We start from the raw sequence: 25,873 nt of genomic DNA on the forward strand, positions 1-25,873 counted from the left end.
TTTAGTAAAGGCACGCTGCCCTGCTGTGATTGGTTAAACGCTCAAACACGCCCAGATTTGTGTTGCGACACTTCCGTGTTTTGCTGCTGGATGCTCAGAGTATTGAAGCTTGCGGGTTGCGACGGGCAACTGGCCGGTGGGAGCTCCTGCGCGTCCTGGCGCCCCGTGTGAACGCGTCCTTACCATCCATGTCCTCTGCCTGGTAGTATGTGGTCACTGTGGGTGCTTGCTTTACTTTTGGTGATGGTGCTAGATGTAGATGAGTCTTGCTGCAGTTCTTGTGCTGCTTTACCCCAGAGTCAGTTCCTCCCTACTATCAAGATCTCTGCTTGCTGGTAATGAATGAAACCTGTGTTCTTCAGGCCCAGGTAACACTCCTGCTGTCTGTAGTCACTGGCTGCAAGCAGATATTGCCAATGCTGAGGGCATGACACAGATCGCACGCTGTGCTGTGCCTGGGGTAGATCCTCCAGCATCTAAAACTGTTTATAAATCTGTGCAGATTCAGCTGATGTGATCGGATCGATCTGTTTGACCCTGGATCTCCCGCTCCCCATTGCGGATTTTGTCAGGGGATGTGCCTGTTTGTGGCAGTGTCACTAAAATAGGATTACGCTACAATTACATAAAATCAGAATATTCATTTAATTGTCACCATTTCATTGTGCCATATTAAAGGGAACAAGTCCGAGCTGTGGAAGCTGAGCAGAATGATATATAGGTGTTTTTTTTTTTTTTGGGGGGGGGGGGGATTTAGTAAAACTTGCATCTTATTTATTAAAATCCCAGGTGTTTGTATAGGAGTCCAGTGGGCGGTCCTACTTAATGTTTGACAGCTATCTACATGCAAAGTCATACAGGGAAGACTGTCCATCACTGAACAGGACCGCCCACTGGACTCCTGGGCATATAAGTATCGGGGATGTCAACAAATTTTACTGAAACTTTGGCCTCAAAAAAATGTGATCAGCTCCTCCTGCCGGCAAATCAAGAGACCATTTCCATCATGACAGGTCCCTTTAAATTACTATGGGTGACTTGTGCAGTAAGCACAGCCACTTTTATTGTGGAGCCCAGGACTGATATTTGAGTACATGCTGATCCTTGTAATACTACATAACATAGATCGGATATATATGGTGCCAACTTTACCTAGCCCACCCACCTGGCTCGGATTTAAGGAAGACAAGGAGACACTGATGAGCCTTATGGATTCTGCAGAACTTGCTTTAAGGAGTGTCAATCTTTTCAGTACCCAGGCAGAAAGTGATAGATCATTAGGACATGGAGAGAATAATATGAGGATCCGGTGCCCGGAATTTACAGGTTTATGTCGCCACCTTGTACCTTTTAGCACAAAGCTGTAATTGTGTTTGATAAGTCATGCGTTTAGTAGTGTGCCAGCTATGGACTTTGTCACCTTATAGGTTAGATATACAATGGGGGTCAGATCACTGGATGCCGGCAACTACTGGGCACTGCTTCTAGATAATGCACTGAGGTCTCTTTAGCTTCTTTTTTTTGTCCAAAGGCGTCAAACTGGTTTTGTGTTGGATATTCCAGTACAGCCTGAGTTTCAAAGCCAGAAACTGAGTCCATTTAGTTAGTAGGGGTAAAATAATGTTTTATTTAAAAATACGCCGTGATGTTGCTCTAGGTATCGGTGGAAGCTTTATAAGACATTGATTAAATATTTTTTGTTAAAATATAATTCATTTTCAAACTAATACTTAGACGTATTCTTACCAATGGGAACACAGATTATGTGGGGTTCTAAAAACGTAAAAAAAAAAATAGGTAATCATCAAATTCAATGGGGCAAGTGGTTTTGTGATCGCATATGATCCTGGTATATTTTTTTGTAATAAATGTGTTACTAGTTTATTTTTTATAATTAAAAAAAATTGAAGTGACTCAACAAAAGAGAAATCTAAGTCATTTGAATATTTGGTGTGATCACACTTTGACTTCAAAACGGCATCAATTCTATATACTTGCACACTGTGAAGAAACTCCACAGGGAGGTTGTTCCAAACATCTTGGAAAACTGACCTCAGATCTTCTGTGGATGTCGCTTGTGCAAATCATTCTGCCTCTATGATGCTCTCGACTGATATGAGAAATATTTGGCAGTAGAAAAAGGAAGTTTGTTTGCGGAAGGGCTGGAGAGCGGTGCAGTGATGAGGGTCTGCATGTAACTGTGAAGCATGGTGGAGGCTTCTGCAAGTTTGGGGGCTGCATTTTAGCAAATGGAGTTGTGCATTTGGTCAGGATTAATGGTGTCCTCAATGCTGAGAAATACACTTATCTATCATGTTATACCATCAGGGAGGTGTCTATGATTCTGCAACAGGACAAAGACCCCAAACATACAGCCAATGTTATTCAGAACCATCTTTAATCTAAAGAAGAAAAAGATGTCCTGGAAGTGATGATATGACCTCAAAGAGCCCTGATCTCAACATCATCGAATCTGATTTGACAGAATGATTTGCAGAAGATCTGTGGTCAGTTCTCCAAGATGTTTGGAAAAACCTTCCTGCCGATTTCCTTCAAAAACTGTGTAAATGTAACTAGAAGACCTGATTGTAATTTGAAGACTAATGGCAATCACACCCAATAATTAATTTTGAATTCTGTAACATGATAAAACTACTCACACTTTTGTTTTTAAAAGCTTCTTACTTTGCAGTATTTTTCCCCACACATGCCTAGTGCTTTTGCATGTACAGTCTATAAGGGTTTGAGGGTCTTTCAGAGACTATAGATGCAGTCATAAGATACTAAAAATACCAAGTTACCTCCTTCCATAAACTCAAGTGCTTGTCCACAAAAATATATTTGGTAGGTGTGCAGTAGGACTGAAGGGGGAGCCGTGCTTTGAAATAGGTTTTGACATGTCACCGCAACATGATAAAAGTTTTAGTCGGTGCAGATCCTGGTCCTGAAACTTCCACGATCAGTGTAGTGAAGCGGTGGAAACTCTTAGTTAAGTGCTTGGTGTTTGGTTCTGCTCAGCTGATCCTCAGAAAGAAGCTAAGTGATGTGTTGATCTGTAGACAGAGTTGAGCAAAAACATTTTCAGGACTGTGGTTCAGCAACCTTGTTGGTATTCCACGGCCACCATATCAGAGCCCTGTGAACCTTCTACTACTACTTGCCATCATCCTCGTCCCCTCTTCTGATTGTTAGGACCAGCGTGATGCCATCATTGCAGGGTGACGCACTCATAACATCATGTTCAGCCAACTAATCAGAAGTGGTGCCAGGGATGCTGGCAGGTACGAGGAAATTCACAGGACTCTGGTCTGGTGGCCATGGACTACTGACGTGACTGCTGGACGAGGTTCCTGCAAACCTTTCTGCTCAACTCTAATAAAAAGTCTATGAGCCCATACATCACACTGCCCCTTTTCAGAGGATCAGCCACACAGGACCGAACACAGCTGAAGGGGTGCAGCTTTATTTTTGTTATTTTCATTTACTTTATGCTTTTGTGTTATGACTTTTTATGTATTATTATTATACTTTTATGTATTAATATTATACTTAAGTATTTGTATTATGGCTTTTTATGTATTTGTATTATGGCTTTTGTGTATTAGTATTATACTTATGTATTTATATTATACTTTAAAGTATTTGTATTATACTTATGTGTTTGTATTATACTTTTTATGTATTTGTATTATACTTTAATGTATTTGTGTTATGGTTTTTTATGTAGTCGTGTTATGGCTTTTTATGTAGTTCTTTCGCTGTTTATGTTTCCGTAGGTGAAGTGTAAACATGAAGTTATCCTTAGGAATCCACGGGCCGGCCCTGGCCTACTCTATGACCACGTTAGGGGCTGGAATGATGAACAGCATATTCCACTTCTATTACGTGAAGCTGTTTCTTAACCACTACAAAATATCAGAAGGAGCCTTTCACCAAGCGCAGGTAAAATGGAGATTCAGGATCGGTCTCATTTTGGAAATCAAATTAACTCAATGTTTTGTCGTTTTTCTTAAATAAGCATTTTACATGTGCTCTGGTCATACTACGCTTTCCATCAGTGGTTCTGGTATTTTTTATGCTAAGAATAGCGCAGTCTACACCTTTCCTCTGTATGTCAAAAATTTCAGAACCCCAGCTGAACTCTTGTGGAAAGATTGCTAGGGAACTATATATTTATTACTAGATGGTGGCCTGATTCTAACGCATCGGGTATTCTAGAACATGAGGGAATCTGTCACCCCATTTTTGCCCCATAAGCTGGGGCCACCACCATCAGGGGCTTATCTACAGCATTCTGTAATGCTGTAGATAAGCCCCCGATGAAACCTGAAAAATAAGTAAAACGTTACATTATACTCACCGGGGGGCGGGGCGGTGGGTGTCGCAGTACAGTCCGGCGCCTCCCATCTTCATACGATGATGTCCTCCTCCTTGCTTCTCCCTCGGCTCCTGCGCACGCGTACTTTATATGCCCTGTTGAGGGCAGAGTAAAGTACTGCAGTGCGCAGGCGCCGGGAAAGGTCAGAGAGGTCCGGCGCGTTGGGGTCTCCTAGCCTGCACTTTTGATAAGGTTTGGTTCTTGGCACTGTTTGATTTTGACTAATTTTGGCCGTTTATTATTTTCTATATCTATTTGCCTCACTTGGCTGTTATCCTGCATCTCTCCCTATATATATATATATATATATATATATATATATATATATATATATAATGTTTTGTGGTCGTTTTTTTTGCTGATATAACCTTTTCAGTATAGGCTGATTGCACTACTTAGGGGATAATATTGAACACTGTTTCCTATGGCCCTGAGTTTTTGCAGTGCGATTGCTATGGGTATTTTATTTTTATAGATCAGTACTTTTTTGCACTAATGCTATATACAAAAAGTCCTTTTGTGACCATGGATCTTTGTCCATGAGCACCTGACAGTATTATTATATTGGCTTATAATAATAATCCTTATATATTTTTATCATTGTTTCTATCACTATACCAACCTATTCAAGTGTGGTACTGGGTGTTGCTGATTCCCTTGTGTATTTTAGTTTTTTCTGTCAATTTTATTACTTTATTTTGACTACAATAAAATTTGTTATAATTTTCACCTACGCTCTTTTGTCCACTTTCTTTCTTGGGATTTTGTGCATATTATGGATGAGTTTTTTTTGTATTTGAGCCTTTTTTGGGATTTTAGTACACAGGGGTGTAGATGTTCTTTATATTCTTTCACATGCTATTTTCATTTTTACAGGTAATTTTTATGGTCTGGAATGCCATAAACGACCCGCTATTTGGTTATATCCAAGATAATTCCAAAACGGGCTTCTGCTCTATACGACGCCACTCCATATTATACGGCGCTCCATTTTATGCCCTCGCTTTTCTGGTTCCTTGGTTTCCTTGGAAAGATTACACAGAAGGTGAATGGCTCAGTGGTGTCCATCTCATGGTAGCCCTCTGCATTTTTGATGGCATGCTTACCTTTGTTTTGCTTGCCCAATGCGCCCTATTTGCCGAGATTTCATCCAAGCACGAAAATCGTCTTCAGCTCATTAAATACAACCAAGTAGCTTCACTTCTGGCATCATCGAGCATTCTCTTCTGCGGACTTGCATCTGATAACATGGACAACATCCCCAGCTTTCAGACATTCACAGTCTTTGTGGCAGTCCTGGCCACAGCATGCATGTGTTACACCGGGGTGTTTGGCGTAAGCCAGTACGAACAGCGGGAAAAATCGGTGGAGAGCAGCGCCAAGTCAGACACCTCTCTGTCCTGGACCGCTGTGCTGACTCTCACCAAACAGATCCTTACCCAAAAGAATTTTCTGTTGTTTGTGTTTATGAACTTTTTTCAAGTTTTTCACGGTACTTTTTGCAGCAACTTCATGATAATATTTGCTGATAACCTCATTCCTAAAGATGCACTCCCCTCTGCCGTCAGAAGTCTCATGTATGGAGCTGGCTTCATTTTTCCTCCAGTAAGTAGTAAAACCGTACAGTCTTCTTCCTCAGGTCCATACAGACATCAATATGTAATCGATTAAATACGTGCTGATAAAATAATGCTTACAAATCACGGAAACGAATGCAGGAAGAAGTTCATTAACCAAGTAAAACTTTTAATAGTTGCCGATTCGATACGCTTATCAGACTCCAATAAAGTCAACCGTAGAAGGTGCAAACGAACAATGCGGAAATATTAGCGTCGCGACGGTTGTCTGTGGTGGGAAGTGTTAAGCGTTCACAACTCTACTCTTTAGGTCTCATTCACACATCAGTATTTTGCATCAGTCTTTTGTATGCCAAAACCAGGAATGGCACTTACAGAGAGAAACTGTAATTACTGATGTATGAATAAAGCCTTACCGAGTGTCTGTAGGACATCAGAATTTTTCCCAAAATTAGGATGTTGGTCAGATGCCAAATGTCCTTGGTGCTCTATAGAACCAGTAGACCTAATTCATATGCTTTGTGGAGGCTCACAACTTCACTGGTATTGGAAGGAGCTGGAGGTACTGGATTGTGTCTTGGGCATAACAATAATTAGAGGCCCTAAAGTTGGCCGAACACATTAGATGGCTCTCGGCTATCGCAGCCGACTCTCACATACACAGGAGCGCTCTTTCAGCCGAATGCTCATGTGCTGTCTATAAGAAAGCCGCCGACTGACACATCGTCTGGCTGGTTAGCTCAGGGAGAACAATGCAATCAACACCTCTCCAGACCATCGATCAGCCGGCGCCCAATACACATTAGACCATCGATCGAACCCTTCGATATCGATGGGTTCGGCCAACATAAGTCTAATGGTATGGCCACCGCGTGACCTGCATACTTGGTCATGTTGAGGATCTCACAATTGTCTCTCTCCCTCTCCTACTTTCTTTGGTATATTAATTGTGATATCCAGAAGGGATTTTGAGATGACAGGAGGTGGCGGGTGAATTGGGGCATGATTGGGGTTTTATCAGTGTTATTTTTTTAACTGTTTATATGCAAAATCGTTAAAAAATATTATGCCGAATTACAGAGATGCTTGCTGTTAGCGCGAGTCCCATCCATTGTATGCGCATCTGATGGCGACATTCCGAAAGCGCAAATAACATTCAAATCTCCAAAAGTTAAACATTTTGGAATTGCTAATAACATTAAATGAACATATATAGATCATATCAGTGCGACGTATGGTAAATTACGAACTGTATAAATAAATGAAGCGTAACATTTAGCTATAGACTGATTCAAAGAGACCCTCACGTTCCCTATTTTTTTTCATCATGCCTCTGGAATTTTGAGGAAAATGGGACCAATCATTGTTTGCCCCCTTGAAATTAAAAAGACTTGTTCTCAAATTAAAAAGACTTGTACTCCCCTCCCATGCCAGCGCCATTCCAGCAGTGTTGGCATTCGCGCTCCCAGAGCTCTTGCGCGGTTGTGACACGTGAGCTCAGCGCCCAATCAGTGCTGGCGTCACAGGACAAAAAGTGAGTGACCAGCCGCAGCTCTTAATATCTTGTTAATATTTCTACGTCTGAAGGAGGAGACCGTGATGCCAGCGCCGACTGGGTGCCAGGCTTGCGTGTCACGACAACCGCTCAAGAGCACTGGTGCCCAAGTGCTGATACCCCTGGAATGGCGCCGCCACAGGAGGTGAGTATAAGCTTTTTTTTCTTTAGGACCTCCGTCAGAAATAATCTATTTACAGTCAGTTGGTATTGTTCAAGGTCAACCAATAGTAGACGTCTTAGAGTCAATTGTGATGGGCGTTCCCATGCAGTCGTGTAGGAACTGAACCTCTTGGACCCAGTATCTCCCACTCTTTTTTCTTTCGGTAGTAGAGAGGTAGTTGTACACAAATCTCCATAATGTGAAGAGGTGAGAAAGTATATACAGTGTCAGGGAAGGGAAAGAAAACAGACTACAAATAAGGAGGAAAGTACATGAAAATGAGTACAGCATAGAAGCTGTGCTATTATATGAGCTAATAAAGATTGGACAATTTCAGACTTCAAATCCAGCATGTATTACTGGAAGAGAAACTCCCAAAGGAGAAAAATTTGAATCTTGGGTCAGTCTAAAAATGATACGAAAGAATGAAGATTGGAGACTGATACTTATTGCAATTTTATTAACTAAATGTAACTACTAACATGTAATTTTTTTCCATATCAATGGTATGAGAGACAGTCCCACAGGTATATTAAGTGACTTTGATCCTTCTTATCGTAGCCTGGTCGTATTCTGAATTTGGTCACAGTTGATCACTTTTCATTTATATTTTCAGTTTCTCGTGCTGATCAGTCACTCGTTATTATCACGTATCGGGTATTATAAGGTCATCTTGTATGCCTTCTATGTAGAAGCCATTGCAGCAGTTTTGATGGTGTTCATAGGACAGCAGCATTACTATATCCTTGCGACATTCCTCGTCACCAACATGTAAGTAAACCTCTCCTGCTTTCTGTTAATGTCCGGTATAACACTGTTTTTTTTTATTCCTTCTGTTTTTCCTCAATTGTATTTTGTCTCTAATGACAGATTAATACTCTTATTTTATTAAATTGACATTGTCACTGACGGACCTACGGGTATATGTAAAGACTCTGGCACCATATAGCACCGCATCACAGATGGTTCTTAAAGGCGTCAATCAATACACATACTATCAGCTTTGCACAAAAATTTAGCGACTTTTGATGTATTTGTGCCAGCAGTGACCAGTTCTGCCAACTTTTTGACAAGGGACTGATTGATGTACATTTTTGGTGGTGGTGCACAGCAAATTCACTAAGGCTGTGTGCACACGCTGCGGATTTTGCTGCGGTTCCGCAGCGGTTTTGGCCGCTGCGGACCCGCAGCAGTTTTTGCTGCGGTGTACAGTACCATGATTCCCTATGGGAATCAAAAACCGCAGTGCAGACGGTGCGGAATTTTCCGCGCGGATTATCTGCGGTTTTCAATCCGCAGAAAGAATTGACATGTCAATTCTTTCTGCGGATTCTCCTGCGGTTTGCCATCTCCTCCATTGAGGAGATGAAAAACCGCAGGGCAAAACCGCAGAGCAATCCGCAGGTAAAACCGCAGGTCTTTTGACCTGCGGTTTCACCTGCGGATTTTACAAAATCCGCGCGGATGAATCCGCACATAATCCGCAGCGTGTGCACACAGCCTTAGAGTCGCACGCCTCTTGAATTTGTCTTATCTTACGCCAGTACACTGTTTATTAAGACTATCATGCAAAACGCCAGTCTCGATTACTCTGGTCCCAAATGTCAGACATTTTGTGGCTTAAAGTGCCAGTGATATATTTCTGATACCTCTTAGAACCCTGGTATAATATAAGGAGGAAAGCTCATAAAGAGGAAGTCAGTGCAGAATAGAAGCTGTGCTGATAAATGAGCTAATGGAGAAAGCAGCACCCTGGAGAGAGCTCACATCCAACCTATATTACTGAGAGAGACACTCCCATGAAGGAAAAGAATCTGACACTTCGATCAGGCTGCAAACTGTGCATAGACAGTCTGACATTTAATGAAGCAATAAATGCAATTTTATTAGCTAAATGGTAATCACTAATATGTAAAAATAGTTTTTTTCCATGTCAAAAGTGTTCATAGTCTTTAAAGCATTGGCAGTATAGGCAAATGTAGGATATGGTTTCTGAAAATTAACTTTATTTAGGTATCCATTTTTGACATTGCTGTCTAGAGATATGAAGTGTCAAAGAGGACAGAATTTGCACTGGACACCGGATGTAATAGTGGCTGCAGAGTGGAATACAATGCATGTTTTTTTTTCTGTCTCTTCTCTGTACAGATATTATCAAAGTATTCCGCACCTAATGAGTTAATTTTTGTTACGTCCTAGTGGACTTTATTGGAGAGTTTTCACTGGGGGCATGTACTTCTTATTGTATGACATTGCCCAATCATAAGCAGGCAGCAGCACAAAGGAGAAAAAGAACATGTTCCCACTATAGCTCAGAACAGGATCCTCCTATGTGAGATATAATCTGATCTCACTGCAGATCCATTACATGTTGTGTGACTCGCCTCTGGACAGGCAAAGTGGGTGGTACAGCAGAGGTGACAATGTTATGAGAGGAGGAGAGCTGATAGAAGGGTTTGTAATATGACACAGCTAAAGTTGACTGCACTGTCCCACCCCTGCACGAAGACCTCATCTGTAAGGTGTGCGTGATCAGTTCTTTACTCCCAGCACTTTCTAATCATGCAGGAGGTTGGACCAGGAGAGCAGGTGATTAAAGTCATCTGTCATTACATCTCGCACACTGAGAAACCTGCTGTAAGCCATTGTGGGGGCGTGTTCTTTTTCTCCTTTGTGTTGATTCCTACTCATGATTGGGCAACCTCATTTAGGGGGAAGAAGTACACACCCACAGTGAAAAATCTCTGATAACGTCCACATGGACTTTGCAAAAATAAACTTGTTAGGTGTCATATACTTAGGTTGCTCATATCTCCGCAATAGAGAGGCATAATTAGGGCAAAATGAAATATTTGGTGAAATATACATATACTTTAAACATATGTATAGTACTTAGACTGTTTTCGAGAAGGCATATGACTATTATTACCTTGTCAATCATGTATCCGCCCTGTCGATTTCTCTTACTTGCTTTTCTGGCTCTACCAAATATTATGGTAATTGCTGCTCAACCTCCTGATAAATTACAGCAAAGGAACCTTGACAGTAAAATATCTTTAGTGGAAGAGTTGCTCATCTGATGGTCTAGAAAATCTGATATTCCAGCATTAGTGGGAACCTGACAAATGATTCATACTGCCCTAAGTATGGTAGGGATGAATCGGAGACTGGCTCTGTACACAAACGGGTAAAAAAAACAAAAAACTGTCGATCATGGGGAGATGCCGGAGCGGACATACCTCTGTGACTAGTTATCCGCATCGCCCCGGCCCCCGTCTTAAAGTATGTTTTCTGTGTCAGTGTTTCATAGTACAACATATAGGTCTGCAGTAACAGAACCTGTCTGATTTATGCTGCCTTTGGTTCTGGAAGCATAAGAACATAAAAATTAGAAAAATACTTATAAAAAAAAAAAACTGGGAACTTTTTTTTTTTTTTACTTTTAAAAAAATATTAAAAGAGGTTCTTATCACATCAACTAATATAAGAATACGTTCAGATGGTGAAAGTTTCACGTGAATTTTGGCACATATTTCGTTCCAAAACCTGCCGCCCAAACACTGCCTCTTATTGTGTTTCAGTGGAAATCTGTGTTGATGTTTATACGTTCCGTTACCGATCAATAAAGCGGATCGGTCATTTGATTTCACAATATAGTTTGTAGAAAGTATTAATAAATAGATCTATTCAGGCTGATATTGTCACATCAGAAAGCCTGTATAATCCTCAAATGAAAGAGCATTTTAATACTCAGTAGGGTTATTTTCAAAAAGGATTACAAAACCACTCTGACAGGGAGTTTCAAAGTAAGTACACCCCCCTCATCAGGTGTGACAGGCCTGCATATTATAGTTTGCAGCTCGTATTGCTGAATATGGTGACAGATTAGCATTAAATAGACCCAAGCTATATTATTCCGCCCCCACCACTGATTGCCATCTTTCTGCCTATGCACAGTGTACACAGAAAGCTGTAAGTCAGTGATGTGGGCGGGGTTATACAGGGCTCAGCATAGAACTGGTAAATATGCAGCAGATAAAACAAGGACTTTATCAAAACTGAAGCAATCAGCCCAGTAAGTGATACATCACTGGAATCGGGGTCTCAGCCCCTGCATCATGCTGCTCTCAGACGGAGTAGGAAAAATCTGGTGGAAGATTCCCTTTATTAGTATGCTTTACAGCCATGGCCTGAAGTGTCATCCTTGAAATTGTTCCAGAAAATGACGTATTTCTCCTAGAAAAGTAATGCAATTATGTGTTTTGTTAGACACGTTTATTTCCTTTGTGTGTATTGGAACAACGCAAAAAATGAGAAAAAAAGGCAAATTGGACATATTTTCACACACAACCCCTACAGTCAAATATGGTGGAGGTTCAAAGATGTTTTCTGGTTGGTTTACTGCCTCTGGCACTGGGTGCCATGATTGTGTGCAAGGTATCATGAAATCTGAAGATTACTAAAGGATTTTGGGTGGCAATATAGTGCCAGCGATGGAAAGCTGGGTTTGCGTCCTAGATCATGGGTGTGGAGACACTGGGGATCAGCAGGTGCTCTAGTCCGCTATTCGAAACTGCACGGACCAGGGCTTATCCCACCGAACGCCCGCTTTCTTTTTACCGTGGGCGTAATACTACTAAGACTACAGTGTGGCAATACTTTACTGAACCACAAAACTGGCAAACAACACGTAGAACAATCCCGGCAAATACCCAAGATGGTGCAAATTACAGTCTCTCCCTTCCGCTGACTCGCTGAGATTAGAACCGCTTCCAGGGCCGACTACCCAACACTTTCGGCCATGACTATATATACATTTTGTCTAACTGTCCAATAAACCAGAATTGTATTATATGTCTTATTTAAGCATACATTGGTTCAGTTCCACCATGGGTTAAATACTAACCTTTTGGACCTTCTAGCAGTTTATTTTTCTCAATGATCACAAAATAACAAAAATAACTAAATTTGGATTGTATAAACTTTTAGTTTTTCTGTGTCCTCCCACTATCCCATTACTCCGTGGCAAATTTTTGCTGTAGATCTTTTTTGAAAAATAAGCAATATTAGCTAACACTGTTCATGCTGAGCTTCCTGGTTCATGCCTCTCTGGCACTCAGGTGAGAAGAGTGGTTAAATAACTCTGTACTCCTTGTGCTCTGTACTCCTTAGTTCCGTATCCACGTTCTCTGCTGCCCCCCAGTTACATTCTCTTCTGCTTTGGTGCTGAATGTATTCAGCACATGCACAAATATAGGGGATTTTATATGTACCGTAGTTATAAATGTGTTCTCTCTCTCCAACACCTTGTCCGCTTCACTATATGGTGTCACAATTCCAATGATGCCTCAGTGGTCTGAATCCATCATTAAAGCCCCCAAAACTGCTTTTTTAGCTTTATGCAAATTAGTTTGCAAGTGCACACTGTGGTCTATACTGGTGCACTTGCAGTCCATGGTTACGCTTCCATTTTTTTGTCCGCCCTGTGCTGCATGATTGACAATGGAGACAGAGGCTCTGTTCTTGACCTATAGAGCTCTACCTCTGGATAACACTGTAAAATGAAGCTGACGGCTTGTCTTTACCATCAGTGTGCAGGGGCATAGGCTGTGACTGCAGGACCTGACTACACAGGGTTGGATTGTAGTCTGTTGCCATAGTGACACATGTTCTATTCACTTCTGTTTGTCCCAATAGACAAGTGACCCAATAACCCGTATTTTGTGTCACAGCATTTTTATTACGATTCACATGTCATTGGAAATTACTGTATAATTACTGACAAATTATAGGTTTATATTTATTTGTAACTCATGTTATATTTTTTTCTCTCCAGGGTATTAGTACATGCCTCATTCAGCGTATTTAATCTGCCTTTGGCCGATATTGTAGATGCAGATTTTGCCAACTACAAACGCAAGTAAGTCACACATATGGCTTCAAGTGTTACGTGCCGCCCCTTTAAGCACAGAGGAAGTCTTTCCCGTCATTTACCATGTTTTGTGATGCCTGACCTGATTTGCTGTTGATGCTTTGCACTTCCTGTAAAACCTGTGTACACCTTACTCATAATATCTGCCCTAGTATTCCGTTCCTCACTATGAATGGGATCTATCATTTCGGTCTGCACGGAGGCTGGTTATACAAACTCATGCCAACCTGGTTTACAAAAATAGACCATAAGTCCAATTATTATCAGAGGAGAGGAGATGTCACAGGGACGTCGTTCTAGAACACATTGAGTTAGGAAACTTTTATATGACTTTTTTTCAAACGTGCTCATAGCTGGTGGGGTTGCATTGAGCAGGGGGTTGGACGCGATGACCCTTGAGGTCTCTTCCAACTGTAACATTCTATGATTCTATGATGGAATTAGACAATGGACAGATCCACAGCATCGGTGTCACGATCCTGTTGTCCCTGTCCCTAACGCCCTAGCTCGCCCTGCTCCTCGGATTACTTCTGATGGTGAAGACGCCGGGGCCACATACTTTGCCTTAGCTCCTGAATCTGCACTCAATCTGTATCCTTCTCCCACCCAGGGAAGAGGGGAGTAGCAGTGTACTGTAGTACACCAACCAGACGATCGAGGTAATATGAACAGGGGTTTTGAAAAATACCAAACATACAAATACACTCACAGAGACAACCGAGGAATGCATCGAGGCGCGGAGGATGGGGTTAAACCAAAGTAGGAGAAGAAAGGGAATTATCACACACTCAAAACCTTGCAACAGTCACAGATAAATCCACCAAACACCTTCTCCAGTAATAACCACCAACAACCTCTAGGCATGCAGCAAAAGCTAACTCTTGACAATGAGTGCTAGCTAGGGTCCAGAGTATATTGGAGATGGGCGTGGCTAACAGTGCACAGCTGAGAGCCTCCCTTTTATGAGCAATTTGGAATTATAAAAATTGTTGACAGACTCCCTTATTTAAAACCTTACATTTATTACTATTTTCATGCAGAGTTTAAAAGGCATGAAAAGTACTCTTTAGGAGTATCTTTAAGTTGTTTGCTTGAAGGGTCAACTGAGGAGACTGTGATTTTGGGGGTCCCTCAGCTGGATTCCCCAGCGCTCTGCAATCAGTGTGAGAACCTATCAGGAAGTGTCAATTCACCTACAGCGCCACCACAGAACAAATAAAGTATTACATTGTCCTCATTAAAATCAACAGGCTGTCAATGCACCATTGAGCTATGTCCTCCAAAGCTATAAACACTCTTTTGTAGATGCTCAAAACATGCCTATGAGGCTGTCAAGTTTAGGTCTGGAGATAAGCGGACAGTCTGTGCATTGCAGCCTGTGCGTGGGCCGAGCTTCATGTACATGAGCCATAACGCGGACAATAGATAAGGCTCCTAAACGGGAGTCCCCCTTCTTGAAGTTTCTAGACCAGACGATTCAGAAAGCGGCTATATGAGACTTTATCAATAAGTCTGCCAAATGGAAACGCGTCTATAATACGCTGTCAAAATTAGTTACCGTTCTCTGCACTAAAGGAAACAGGAATTTATATTTTTAAATGTGTTATTTTATATTACTTAGGTCACATAATGATTCGTGTCCACCCAATTCATCAACCACGTTCACCATTTTTGAAAAATTTGACACAAAAAATGGTAATAAATACCACATAGCAAAAAAGAAAAGTGACTTAAAACAGCAAATATGTAAATGAATCGGGTCCTGTGTGTGTAGAGTACAAATATTGGCCATCACTTTGGCATAGCTATTTGGAGGTGACGGCTTTATTTTCTTACGGTCACGGTTTTTTCTCCTGCTGCATTATTGATCAAATTATTTTTGTAGGCAATGATTAACCTAATCATAAGAACATACCCCTAAAAATGATACTTTATTAGGTTAAAAATAACCAAAAAACTTGGTTATGCACCAAAAAGTGACAAAAATCAAAACCAAAAGTGTTCAAACAAAACCCCAATAAGTGAATAACTAGGAATCCCTATTAGATACCCTGAGCTCACAACTGCCTGGCCGCGGAGGTTGGCACCCTAGGGGGGACGTTGTGGCGCCCCCGCTCAACGATGACTGTCCCTAGGGACCCTGATACACCCTGCAGCCACTAGGGTTACCCTCTACCCAATCGTAAAGGGACCCCTCATTCTAGACAATAAAATACTGCTCTAAGGAGGGCCCTGTATCCCTTACAGTTAAAAACAATAGAACACATTCAATCCACATTAACAGGTGGTTTCAGGGTAAAGTTGTGAAGGAAGTATTTCTACTTTCACACATGGACTGTTATTGATCTTGTGGTCATCAGATAATTTCTCAAAAAATACCACAATCACTAGACTCGAACTAGTGCCACATGGAGATAATCACTCTTTTAATGCCCAATGGCTGCCATACTATCATGAGCGGGGGCGCCACAACGTCCCCCCTAGGGTGCCAACCTCCGCGGAATAGCCTTTAGCTCAGGTGAAAGCAAGTACAAGTGTCCATTGTTTCAGGCTCAGTCCTGGAGCCTCAGCAAACACAGGAGGCTTATCCGTCCACACATACAGCCAATATCCACAGGCCTCACTGGGTCAGCAGCCTCAGCACGTGGTCTTTAGGAAGGTAGCACACTTTCCTCCACCTAGGCCTGCCGGGACCTTCCACATGGCTCAATCAGATCCATACGCTCTCTCTCATGTGACCGGACCTCAGGTACCTTATATGGTCCATAACCTCACCCACAGGTGATCACATGGCTATGACCTCACTAAAGGTCCTATTACACACAGCCACACATATACTTTATTATGACACTCTTAAACACACCCAGGGCCGGACTGGGACTAAAATTCAGCCCTGGCATTTGAAGTTACACAGGCCCACTAGTCACATGGCGACTATATAATATCTTTGTACACTTGTAGGTTACAAAAAGTGAGCGGAGATTAACACGACTATATAACATGTAGTCAGAGCTGTGCCCAGTACTTCAGCTCAGTCCTATTTATTGCTCTTAGGTACAGTACTCCTCCCAAAGCTCTGTCCCCTTTTGTATGCATGATGACAGAATTCCTGGCAGAACTGCTATCCATTGGGCAACCAGACCCCCGGGTCATAGCCGCCCCTATCATACCTCCCAAGTTTTGAAGAAAGGAAAGATGGACAAAGACTGCGGCGCGCCGCTGCAAATTTTGGCCACGCCCAGCCACACCCATGTGCACACCTAATCGCACCCATTTAGCACTGCTGATCACACTGACTGGTACTGAGGGAACAGTGGCTGGCACTAAGGAAGAGAGAAAACAGAGAAAGAGAGAAAGAAAGGGGAAAGAAAGAACAGAGAGAAAGAGAGGAAAGAAAAAGAAAGAAATAAAGAAAGATTCTATAAAGATACTATAGCAGCCCGGCTCCCATTGTAGTGCCCACCTGACCCTCCCAGTGCAGGACATATCATGATCCTGCTGTCTGTGCTGTCGGAGGAGGACATGGTGATGGATCTGAAGCATTCCTGGTTCCGTCACAATCTCCTCAAGAAATTATCTCATTTCCGGTCAGCTTCCAGCATATCACTTCCGGTGGAACATCATGTGCGAGTTTTAAAATGCTCCTCAGGGCTCCGCCGTGTACTCCTGTGTCCATGGGAAAAGTCCGCTTTGTATGCTTCGTACACACTTGACTCCGCTCCGTACACCTCGTACACACGCGGCTCCGCTCCGTACACCTCGTACACACGCGGCTCCGCTCCGCACACCTCGTACACACGCGGCTCCGCTCCGCACACCTCGTACACACGCGGCTCCGCTCCGCACACCTCGTACACACGCGGCTCCGCTCCGCACACCTCGTACACACGCGGCTCCGCTCCGCACACCTCGTACACACGCGGCTCCGCTCCGCACACCTCGTACACACGCGGCTCCGCTCCGCACACCTCGTACACACGCGGCTCCGCTCCGCACACCTCGTACACACGCGGATCCGCTCCGCACACCTCGTACACACGCGGCTCCGCTCCGCACACCTCGTACACACGCGGCTCCGCTCCGCACACCCCGTACACACGCGGCTCCGCTCCGCACACCCCGTACACACGCGGCTCCGCTCCGTACACCCCGTACACACGCGGCTCCGCTCCGTACACCCCGTACACACGCGGCTCCGCTCCGTACACCCCGTACACACGCGGCTCCGCTCCGTACACCCCGTACACACGCGGCTCCGCTCCGTACACCCCGCACACACGCGGCTCTGCTACATCCACACTGTAAATCCTGACCCCACACATACTTACCTCAACCAGCACCATGACAACAGCAAAGCAGAGTCTTGCAGACGGTAGAGGCAAGGCTGAGCGCACAGGACCTGTGATGAGGTCACAGGAGGGGCGGAGTCAGGGGTGACATGGTCTGGGGTCTGGACAAAGGCTCCTGATCATGTGACCCCCTGACTCCTCCCATCCTGTGACCTCATCACAGGTCCTGCGAACAGAGCGAGCAGACAAGCGAGTGCGACGCTGTGAGTGGCTGCGGGGGGGAGGGGGTCTCATGCTAAGGCGAGGATGGGGTTCTGGGGGGTGTGTGGGGGGCGTGGCGGCTTATCTCCCTGCAGTGCGGGAGGAACTTGGAAACTATCACCGCCGTGCTGCAGAGGGCCGGCGGCAGGAGCAACAGTGACCGCAGCCGCTGGCAAGCGGCCAGATGATCGGGCGCTGCCGCCCGCGGCCCACGTGACAGCGGCCCAGCGGGAAAATGCCCGGTTGGTTATATTGCCAATCCGGGCCTGAACACACCCCTGGGTGGGTTTGTAGGTAACCAGGCCCGCCCATCTCTCTAGTTACCTGGAGATTTCTCCCTTATACATTGAAGCAACACCTCAGCAATATCATTGCTGAACAACACACAAGTCTCCATCCCAAAGCCACCCACTTTGGGATACATAACGGCCATTCCGTATTCTGCCATTCATCCTTTCTCCTGGGACATCCACACAGCGCCCCCTAGCGGACTCAGTGGTTACTACACCACAATATCTTTACTGATGCCGCATAGGCGGCCTCAATAGTAAAAAGTTGGTCACACTAGTCAAACACTGTTTGATGAGTGTGACCAACCTGTCAATCAGTTCTGCAAGCTAATTACGCTTGCAAATCGCTAGTTTATCCGCAGGAAAATTGCGGGAATTTAAAATGCAGTTTTCCCGCAGAATGAAATTCCAGAATTCCCACAATAACTTCCGCGGGAGTTCTGCAACGTGTCACATAGCCTTAAGGTCACTTTTAAATAAGTTCTATAAACTTTATTATGTAACAAACATTTACTCTGCTATTGTGTTGCCCAACTTACTACCAGCACTTTCAATGATGGCCTTGGAGACCGGAATGTGACAGTATTGGGGCATCTTTTCCTTCGTGCACATGAGCCGCCACAAGAGAAACCCGACCCGTTATCTTGGTCTGTGCTGAGCTTTGTACATAGAGGAGCCAAACACCTGCTCTAGTTACTGAGATCTGGCCTCAGATTATTTCATATGGGGTTTCTTGCTCAGGACCACCTCTATTGACAAAATAGGGACATTTAGTATAAGGGGAGTCACATGACATATAGGTAATTTTGCTGTTTGGGAACAAGACGCACAGAGATGGGTTTTCTACAATGTTCTGCTCTGCTCCCTAAATTCCATCCTTCTTGTAAGAATTCTGGAAAGTGTGGGGAGAATTTTAGTAGCAGCACTCCCCATCTTTCCTCCAAGACCTCTTTTGTTATTCTTCATCTACGATGTAATCCTGTGGAGCATAAACCACGTCATGAGATGGACATGAAGGCTCATCCTCCTTGTGTTACCGCTTTACAAATTTTCATAGTTCAAATGTGAATAAAAACTGAACCTTGTTTCTTAGCTGTGACTAATACACCAAATTGTCTTGGCTCAGGGGAAGAAAGATAAGAGTTACAGACAAGGGACTAACGATCGCGGTTGTGACGAGGTCCGTGCAGTTGAGGGACCCGTTGATGCCAGCTCAAACTTCAACTGTGCGTTCTCGGATGCATATTCAACTGAAGTGTATTGCGCTGCAGAGACCTGTCAGGTCCGTGCGCTGCAATACACACTGTTGGCCAATCCGAGGCCAGTAGCTGATGTCGGCATGCACGTGACTGGCGGTGCATGGCAGTGACGTCATGCTCTCCCGTTGTTGCACGCTGACATCTTCAGAAGAGGACGGCGGAGGAAGGTGAATATAATCTTTTTTTTTTTTCTACGACTTAAACAACAGCAGCAGAATGGGGGACATATATACCAGAATGGGGCCCAGGATAAGGGTCATATACCAGGATGGGGCCCAGGATAAGGGTCATATACCAGGATGGGGATATATATGCCAGGAAAAGGGTCATGTTACCAGGATGGGGCCCAGTCTAAGGGTCATATACCAGGATGGGGATATCTATATACTAGGATGGGGCCTAGGGTAAGGGACATATACCAGGATAAGAAGAAAAGGGACATGTATACCAGGATGGGGCCAAGGGTAAGAGATATGTATACCAGAATGGGGGACATATACACTAGGATGATTGGAGTGTCACTACACATGTGGACCACCCCTAATGGGAAGCCTGTTCTTGTGATCAGTAGGTGTATCGACAGTAAGACCCCCCCCCCCCCGCGATCATACATTTATTACCCATCTTGTGTATCGCTGGTGATCTTCCTAAGCCAAGCCCTTTTAGGTATGTTCTGCTCATTGTTTATCGGTTTTGTTCCAGGCACTTAGTGGATATCAAGGATTAGAATAAATATGGCTGCCTTCTTATAGACACTGTGCCAGTGCTCATGGTTGTTCGTAGCTCCATTCACTTCTATAGAGCGGAGTTGCAATACCGCACACAACCCATAGGGTGGAAGCTCTTTCTGAAAGGAAGCCACCATATTTTTCTAATCCCGCACAACTCCTTTAATTTCATTTAAACCTTGAAAAGCAACATCTGCCACCAGCTTTTACAAAATGTTCTCTCATCAAGATGAATAAGTATTCTTTTTCCGTTAGGTCCCCACTGTCGTCAATGGTTTTTGGGACAAATGCCCTCTTCACAAAGCCTGCCCAGTCCCTGGCACCTATGCTTGTCGTTACTATTCTTAATCAGTATGGATATGAAAACTTAACCAACAAAGTGGATCAGCCAGATCCCAGGTGAGTCTCACCCCGCTGGTATGTCTATGTGCAGTCCTATATTAGCTAACCACTAGAACGCCCCTCCTATACACATGCATTGGGTAAATGAGCTAATGGCCGGCTTTAGGAAGAAGCCTGCTCAGCATTGCTGAAATGGTGAAGAATCCATATGGTACAAATATAGAAAAAGTGTGATTTCTTTTTTCGTCTTGAGATCATAGTTCCCTTATTTAATTTGTGTTCAGTAATTCTGGTTGTCTCCGATTAAATAAAAAAAAAATTATATAATATATACAGTATATTACCGTATTTTTTGGACCATAAGACGCACTTTTTTCCCCAAAAAATTTTTTGGGAAAGTGGGGGGTGCGTCTTATGGTCGCAATGTACTAACCTCCGAGGCTGGTGCGGGTGCCGCGGGGTCTCTGTAGTGCGGTGGTGGCAGCGGGCTGTGCTTCGGTGCAGGGGTAGCGGCTCTCTGTGCTCCGGTGCAGGGGCGGCGGCTCCGCCGGCATTTCCTCCATGCCCGGAGGCCCCCGCACATCCCTTGCTGATTTGAATCTTGTCCCCCGAGATCTCGGGACGAGATCTGAACCTGCGCATGCGCCGTCCCCGGACCGGCGGCCATCTTCCCGGCGTCCATGTTCCTGGAGGCCACCGCAACATGGCGGCGGCCAGCAAGGGATGTGCGGGGGCCTCCGGGCTTGGAGGAAATGCTGGCGGAGCTGCCGCCCCTGCATCGGAGCACAGAGAGACGCCCAGCTGCCCCAGCACAGCTGTTCCAGCACAGCCCAGCTGCCCCAGTCCCAGCACAGCCCAGCTTCCCCAGCCCCAGCCCAGCTTCCCCAGCCCCAGCCCAGCTTCCCCAGCCCCAGCCCAGCTGCCCCAGCACAGCCCAGCTGCCCCAGTACAGCCCAGCTGCTCCAGCACAACCAACCTGCCCCAACACAGAGCCGCCACCGCACGAGCCTGGACCACTGAATGACCCCTGTGACTACTCCTCCACCTGTGCCGGATCCCTTCCCAGGTAAGCTGAATTCGGACTGTAAGACGGACCCCCATTTGACACATTATTATTTTTTTCCCCTATTTTCCCCTCTGAAAATTGGGGTGCGTCTTAAGGTCCGGTGTGTCTTATAATCCGAAAAATACGGTATATACATATACCTATATATGATTAAGATGTTTTTCGAAACGCGTAGGTAAAACGCTGCAATATGTGCACTAGGCTGTAATCTAAAAATATTTTACGTGGTTTACCATAAAGGATAATATTTTTTTTACATGGAGGAATAAAAATTGAAAATTTTTAACCATTTATTGTTCCTGCTGGATTCATCATCTTTTTCTTCCTCATATATAATATATACCCCGATCATAGGCTTCATTCAGGCATGTTTCATATTTGCTTTATGATTGATGTGAAGAGCCATCACTAAAAAGGCCATTTGGCGCCATCCAATGGTGAGATGGTATAAGGCCTAGCTTTTTCCATAGCAGCAAAAACCAAAAACTTTGTGTGTGTGTGTGTGTGTATATATATATATATATATATATATATATATATATATATATATATATATATATATATATATATATATATATATATATATATATATACACACACACACACATATACAGTGGGGCAAAAAAGTATTTAGTCAGTCAGCAATAGTGCAAGTTCCACCACTTAAAAAGATGAGAGGCGTCTGTAATTTACATCATAGGTAGACCTCAACTATGGGAGACAAACTGAGAAAAAGAAATCCAGAAAATCACATTGTCTGTTTTTTTTTCATTTTATTTGCATATTATGGTGGAAAATAAGTATTTGGTCAGAAACAAAATTTCATCTCAATACTTTGTGATATATCCTTTGTTGGCAATGACAGAGGTCAAACGTTTTCTGTAAGTCTTCACAAGGTTGCCACACACTGTTGTTGGTATATTGGCCCATTCCTCCATGCAGATCTCCTCTAGAGCAGTGATGTTTTTGGCTTTTCGCTTGGCAACACGGACTTTCAACTCCCTCCAAAGGTTTTCTATAGGGTTGAGATCTGGAGACTGGCTAGGCCACTCCAGGACCTTGAAATGCTTCTTACGAAGCCACTCCTTCGTTGCCCTGGCGGTGTGCTTTGGATCATTGTCATGTTGAAAGACCCAGCCACGTTTCATCTTCAATGCCCTTGCTGATGGAAGGAGGTTTGCACTCAAAATCTCACGATACATGGCCCCATTCATTCTTTCATGTACCCGGATCAGTCGTCCTGGCCCCTTTGCAGAGAAACAGCCCCAAAGCATGATGTTTCCACCACCATGCTTTACAGTAGGTATGGTGTTTGATGGATGCAACTCCGTATTCTTTTTCCTCCAAACACGACAAGTTGTGTTTCTACCAAACAGTTCCAGTTTGGTTTCATCAGACCATAGGACATTCTCTCAAAACTCCTCTGGATCATCCAAATGCTCTCTAGCAAACTTCAGACGGGCCCGGACATGTACAGGCTTAAGCAGTGGGACACGTCTGGCACTGCAGGATCTGAGTCCATGGTGGCGTAGTGTGTTACTTATGGTAGGCCTTGTTACATTGGTCCCAGCTCTCTGCAGTTCATTCACTAGGTCCCCCCCGCGTGGTTCTGGGATTTTTGCTCACCGTTCTTGTGATCATTCTGACCCCACGGGGTGGGATTTTGCGTGGAGCACCAGATCGAGGGAGATTATCAGTGGTCTTGTATGTCTTCCATTTTCTAATTATTGCTCCCACAGTTGATTTCTTCACTCCAAGCTGGTTGGCTATTGCAGATTCAGTCTTCCCAGCCTGGTACAGGGCTACAATTTTGTTTCTGGTGTCCTTTGACAGCTCTTTGGTCTTCACCATAGTGGAGTTTGGAGTCAGACTGTTTGAGGGTGTGCACAGGTGTCTTTTTATACTGATAACAAGTTTAAACAGGTGCCATTACTACAGGTAATGAGTGGAGGAAAGAGGAGACTCTTAAAGAAGTTGTTACAGGTCTGTGAGAGCCAGAAATCTTGATTGCTTGTTTCTGACCAAATACTTATTTTCCACCATAATATGCAAATAAAATGAAAAAAAAAACAGACAATATGATTTTCTGGATTTTTTTTTCTCAGTTTGTCTCCCATAGTTGAGGTCTACCTATGATGTAAATTACAGACGCCTCTCATCTTTTTAAGTGGTGGAACTTGCACTATTGCTGACTGACTAAATACTTTTTTGCCCCACTGTATGTATGTATATATATATTATGTGTGTATATATATATATATATATATATATATATATACACACACACACATATATATATACACACACACACACACGTGGTCAAAATTGTTGGTACCCCTCGTTTAATGACAGAAAAACCCACAATGGTCACAGAAATAACTTGAATCGGACAAAAGTAATAATAAATAAAAAATCTATGAAAATGAACAAATGAGAGTCCGACATTGCTGACATGGTTGAAAAGCAATGTCGGACTCTCATTTGTTCATTTTCATAGATTTGATTTATTATTACTTTTGTCCAATTCAAGTTATTTTTGTTACCATTGTGGGTTTTTCTGTCATTAAACGAGGGGTACCAACAATTTTGACCACATGCATATATTTCACATCAGAAAAAACACATATATTATTTTTTTTCCTGCCGCTGGTGTCAAATGACTTTGGATAATTTATTCTGCAGACCATTAATAAAATTAACTTTTAAATTCAGTTTATTTCTAGGCCTCCATGACGCCATGTTCTACCTGACGTGCATCATTCCTCTCTGTATCGCCGTCGTACAGATCGTCATCTGGACGCCATATTCCATTCGGAGCAGTCATGTCACCAATACACATTGAGCCGCTAAATATACAATAACTTTCTGATTATCTCACCGGTGCCTTACATTTTGTTTTACTATCTATACGGTAAGAAAAATCCCAGAAAGGACATTTTCTACCGACTTGCAGAACTTTTCATTCTGTTTTATGGTGAATTTTGTACAAGTTGAGTCTTTTTAGCAGCTGATGACGTCGCTCCTCGTATACATAGATCAGATCTAGAATTTATTGTTGCCTCCTTTTGATTAGTTCTAATAGGTAGCTTAGATATTGAAGGGGTTTTCCCATCAGGCCAGTCTGTGTCTTTAGGCCCTATTAGGGGATATGGACATCATTGGAAACCCTTATCAATCTGATAAGCAGCTGCTCTCACGTGGAAGAGACAGCTCACTTACTGTAGCATACTCGGCCATGAATTGATATCTGACATATACTGTAAATGTCCGATACATCTGCTAATGTTCACATTGTTCTCTGTGGAGTCTTGGCTTTTCTTCATTGTACATAATGAGTAATATATAAATGTTTACTGCCTTCGTCGTACATGGATGTCCTGTAATAAATGTGAAGCTCTTAGTGCTGTGACAACCAGCCCCGGTACATGCACTCATGTGGAGACAGGATGTCAGTCTCTGACTTGCTGTGAACTACTGGATGACATGACCCCCAATCAAATCCATCCAGGCAGCTCTCGGCCCCTTCTCCTGACCTCCTAGCGCCACTCTCCCTGTGCCTCTGTATGTCGGCCCATACAGCAAGTGATGTCTGTCACGGCAGTAACTCGCATGCCTCCTCAGCGCTCCTCTACTCTCTGGCAGTGTCTACCAGGGCTGTGGAGTCGGTAAGCCAAATCTGCGACTCCGACTCCGCAATTTCCCTTACACAGACTCCGACTCCCACATATATTGCTTATATTTAAGTGAAAAATTTATTGTAGTACAATGTGAACATCAGACATTTAATCATTTCTATGATCCAATAATCAAGATATTTAGATAGAACAGAATATATATTTATTGGAATACAACTTTAGAACACAAAAAACTAATAAATTGTAAATATGTAATACACTGTATACATGTACATGTATACGGTACAGACCAAAGTTTGGACACACCTTCTCATTCAAAGAGTTTTCTTTATTTTCATGACTATGAAAATTGTAGATTCACTCTGAAGGCATCAAAACAATGAAATAACACATGTGGA

The 25,873-nt window shown here is 43.4% G+C and overlaps 1 protein-coding gene across 5 annotated transcripts; it reads left to right on the forward strand.

The window, feature by feature from the left end:
• Positions 1–57: 57 nt before the first annotated feature.
• Positions 58–25,240, forward strand: LOC141047736 (transmembrane protein 180-like). Of its 5 annotated transcripts, XM_073542997.1 has the most exons (8): positions 74–205; positions 2,329–2,507; positions 3,777–3,942; positions 5,255–5,983; positions 8,290–8,444; positions 13,510–13,593; positions 20,688–20,831; positions 24,553–25,240. In XM_073542997.1, exons 3-8 carry the CDS (start codon positions 3,790–3,792, stop codon positions 24,680–24,682), a joined length of 1,395 nt encoding a protein of 464 aa, XP_073399098.1. In that variant the 5' UTR covers positions 74–205; positions 2,329–2,507; positions 3,777–3,789; the 3' UTR covers positions 24,683–25,240. The 5 variants fall into 5 exon arrangements, with proteins under 5 accessions (XP_073399095.1, XP_073399096.1, XP_073399097.1 ...); XM_073542994.1 differs by lacking the exon at positions 2,329–2,507 and having other exon boundaries at positions 58–205; XM_073542995.1 differs by lacking the exon at positions 2,329–2,507 and having other exon boundaries at positions 58–202.
• The last annotated feature ends 633 nt before the right edge of the window (positions 25,241–25,873 follow it).

The sequence above is a fragment of the Dendrobates tinctorius genome, unplaced genomic scaffold, assembly GCF_039654945.1.
Source record: "Dendrobates tinctorius isolate UK_male_01 unplaced genomic scaffold, ASM3965494v1 ptg000129l, whole genome shotgun sequence".
NCBI lineage: Eukaryota > Metazoa > Chordata > Amphibia > Anura > Dendrobatidae > Dendrobates > Dendrobates tinctorius.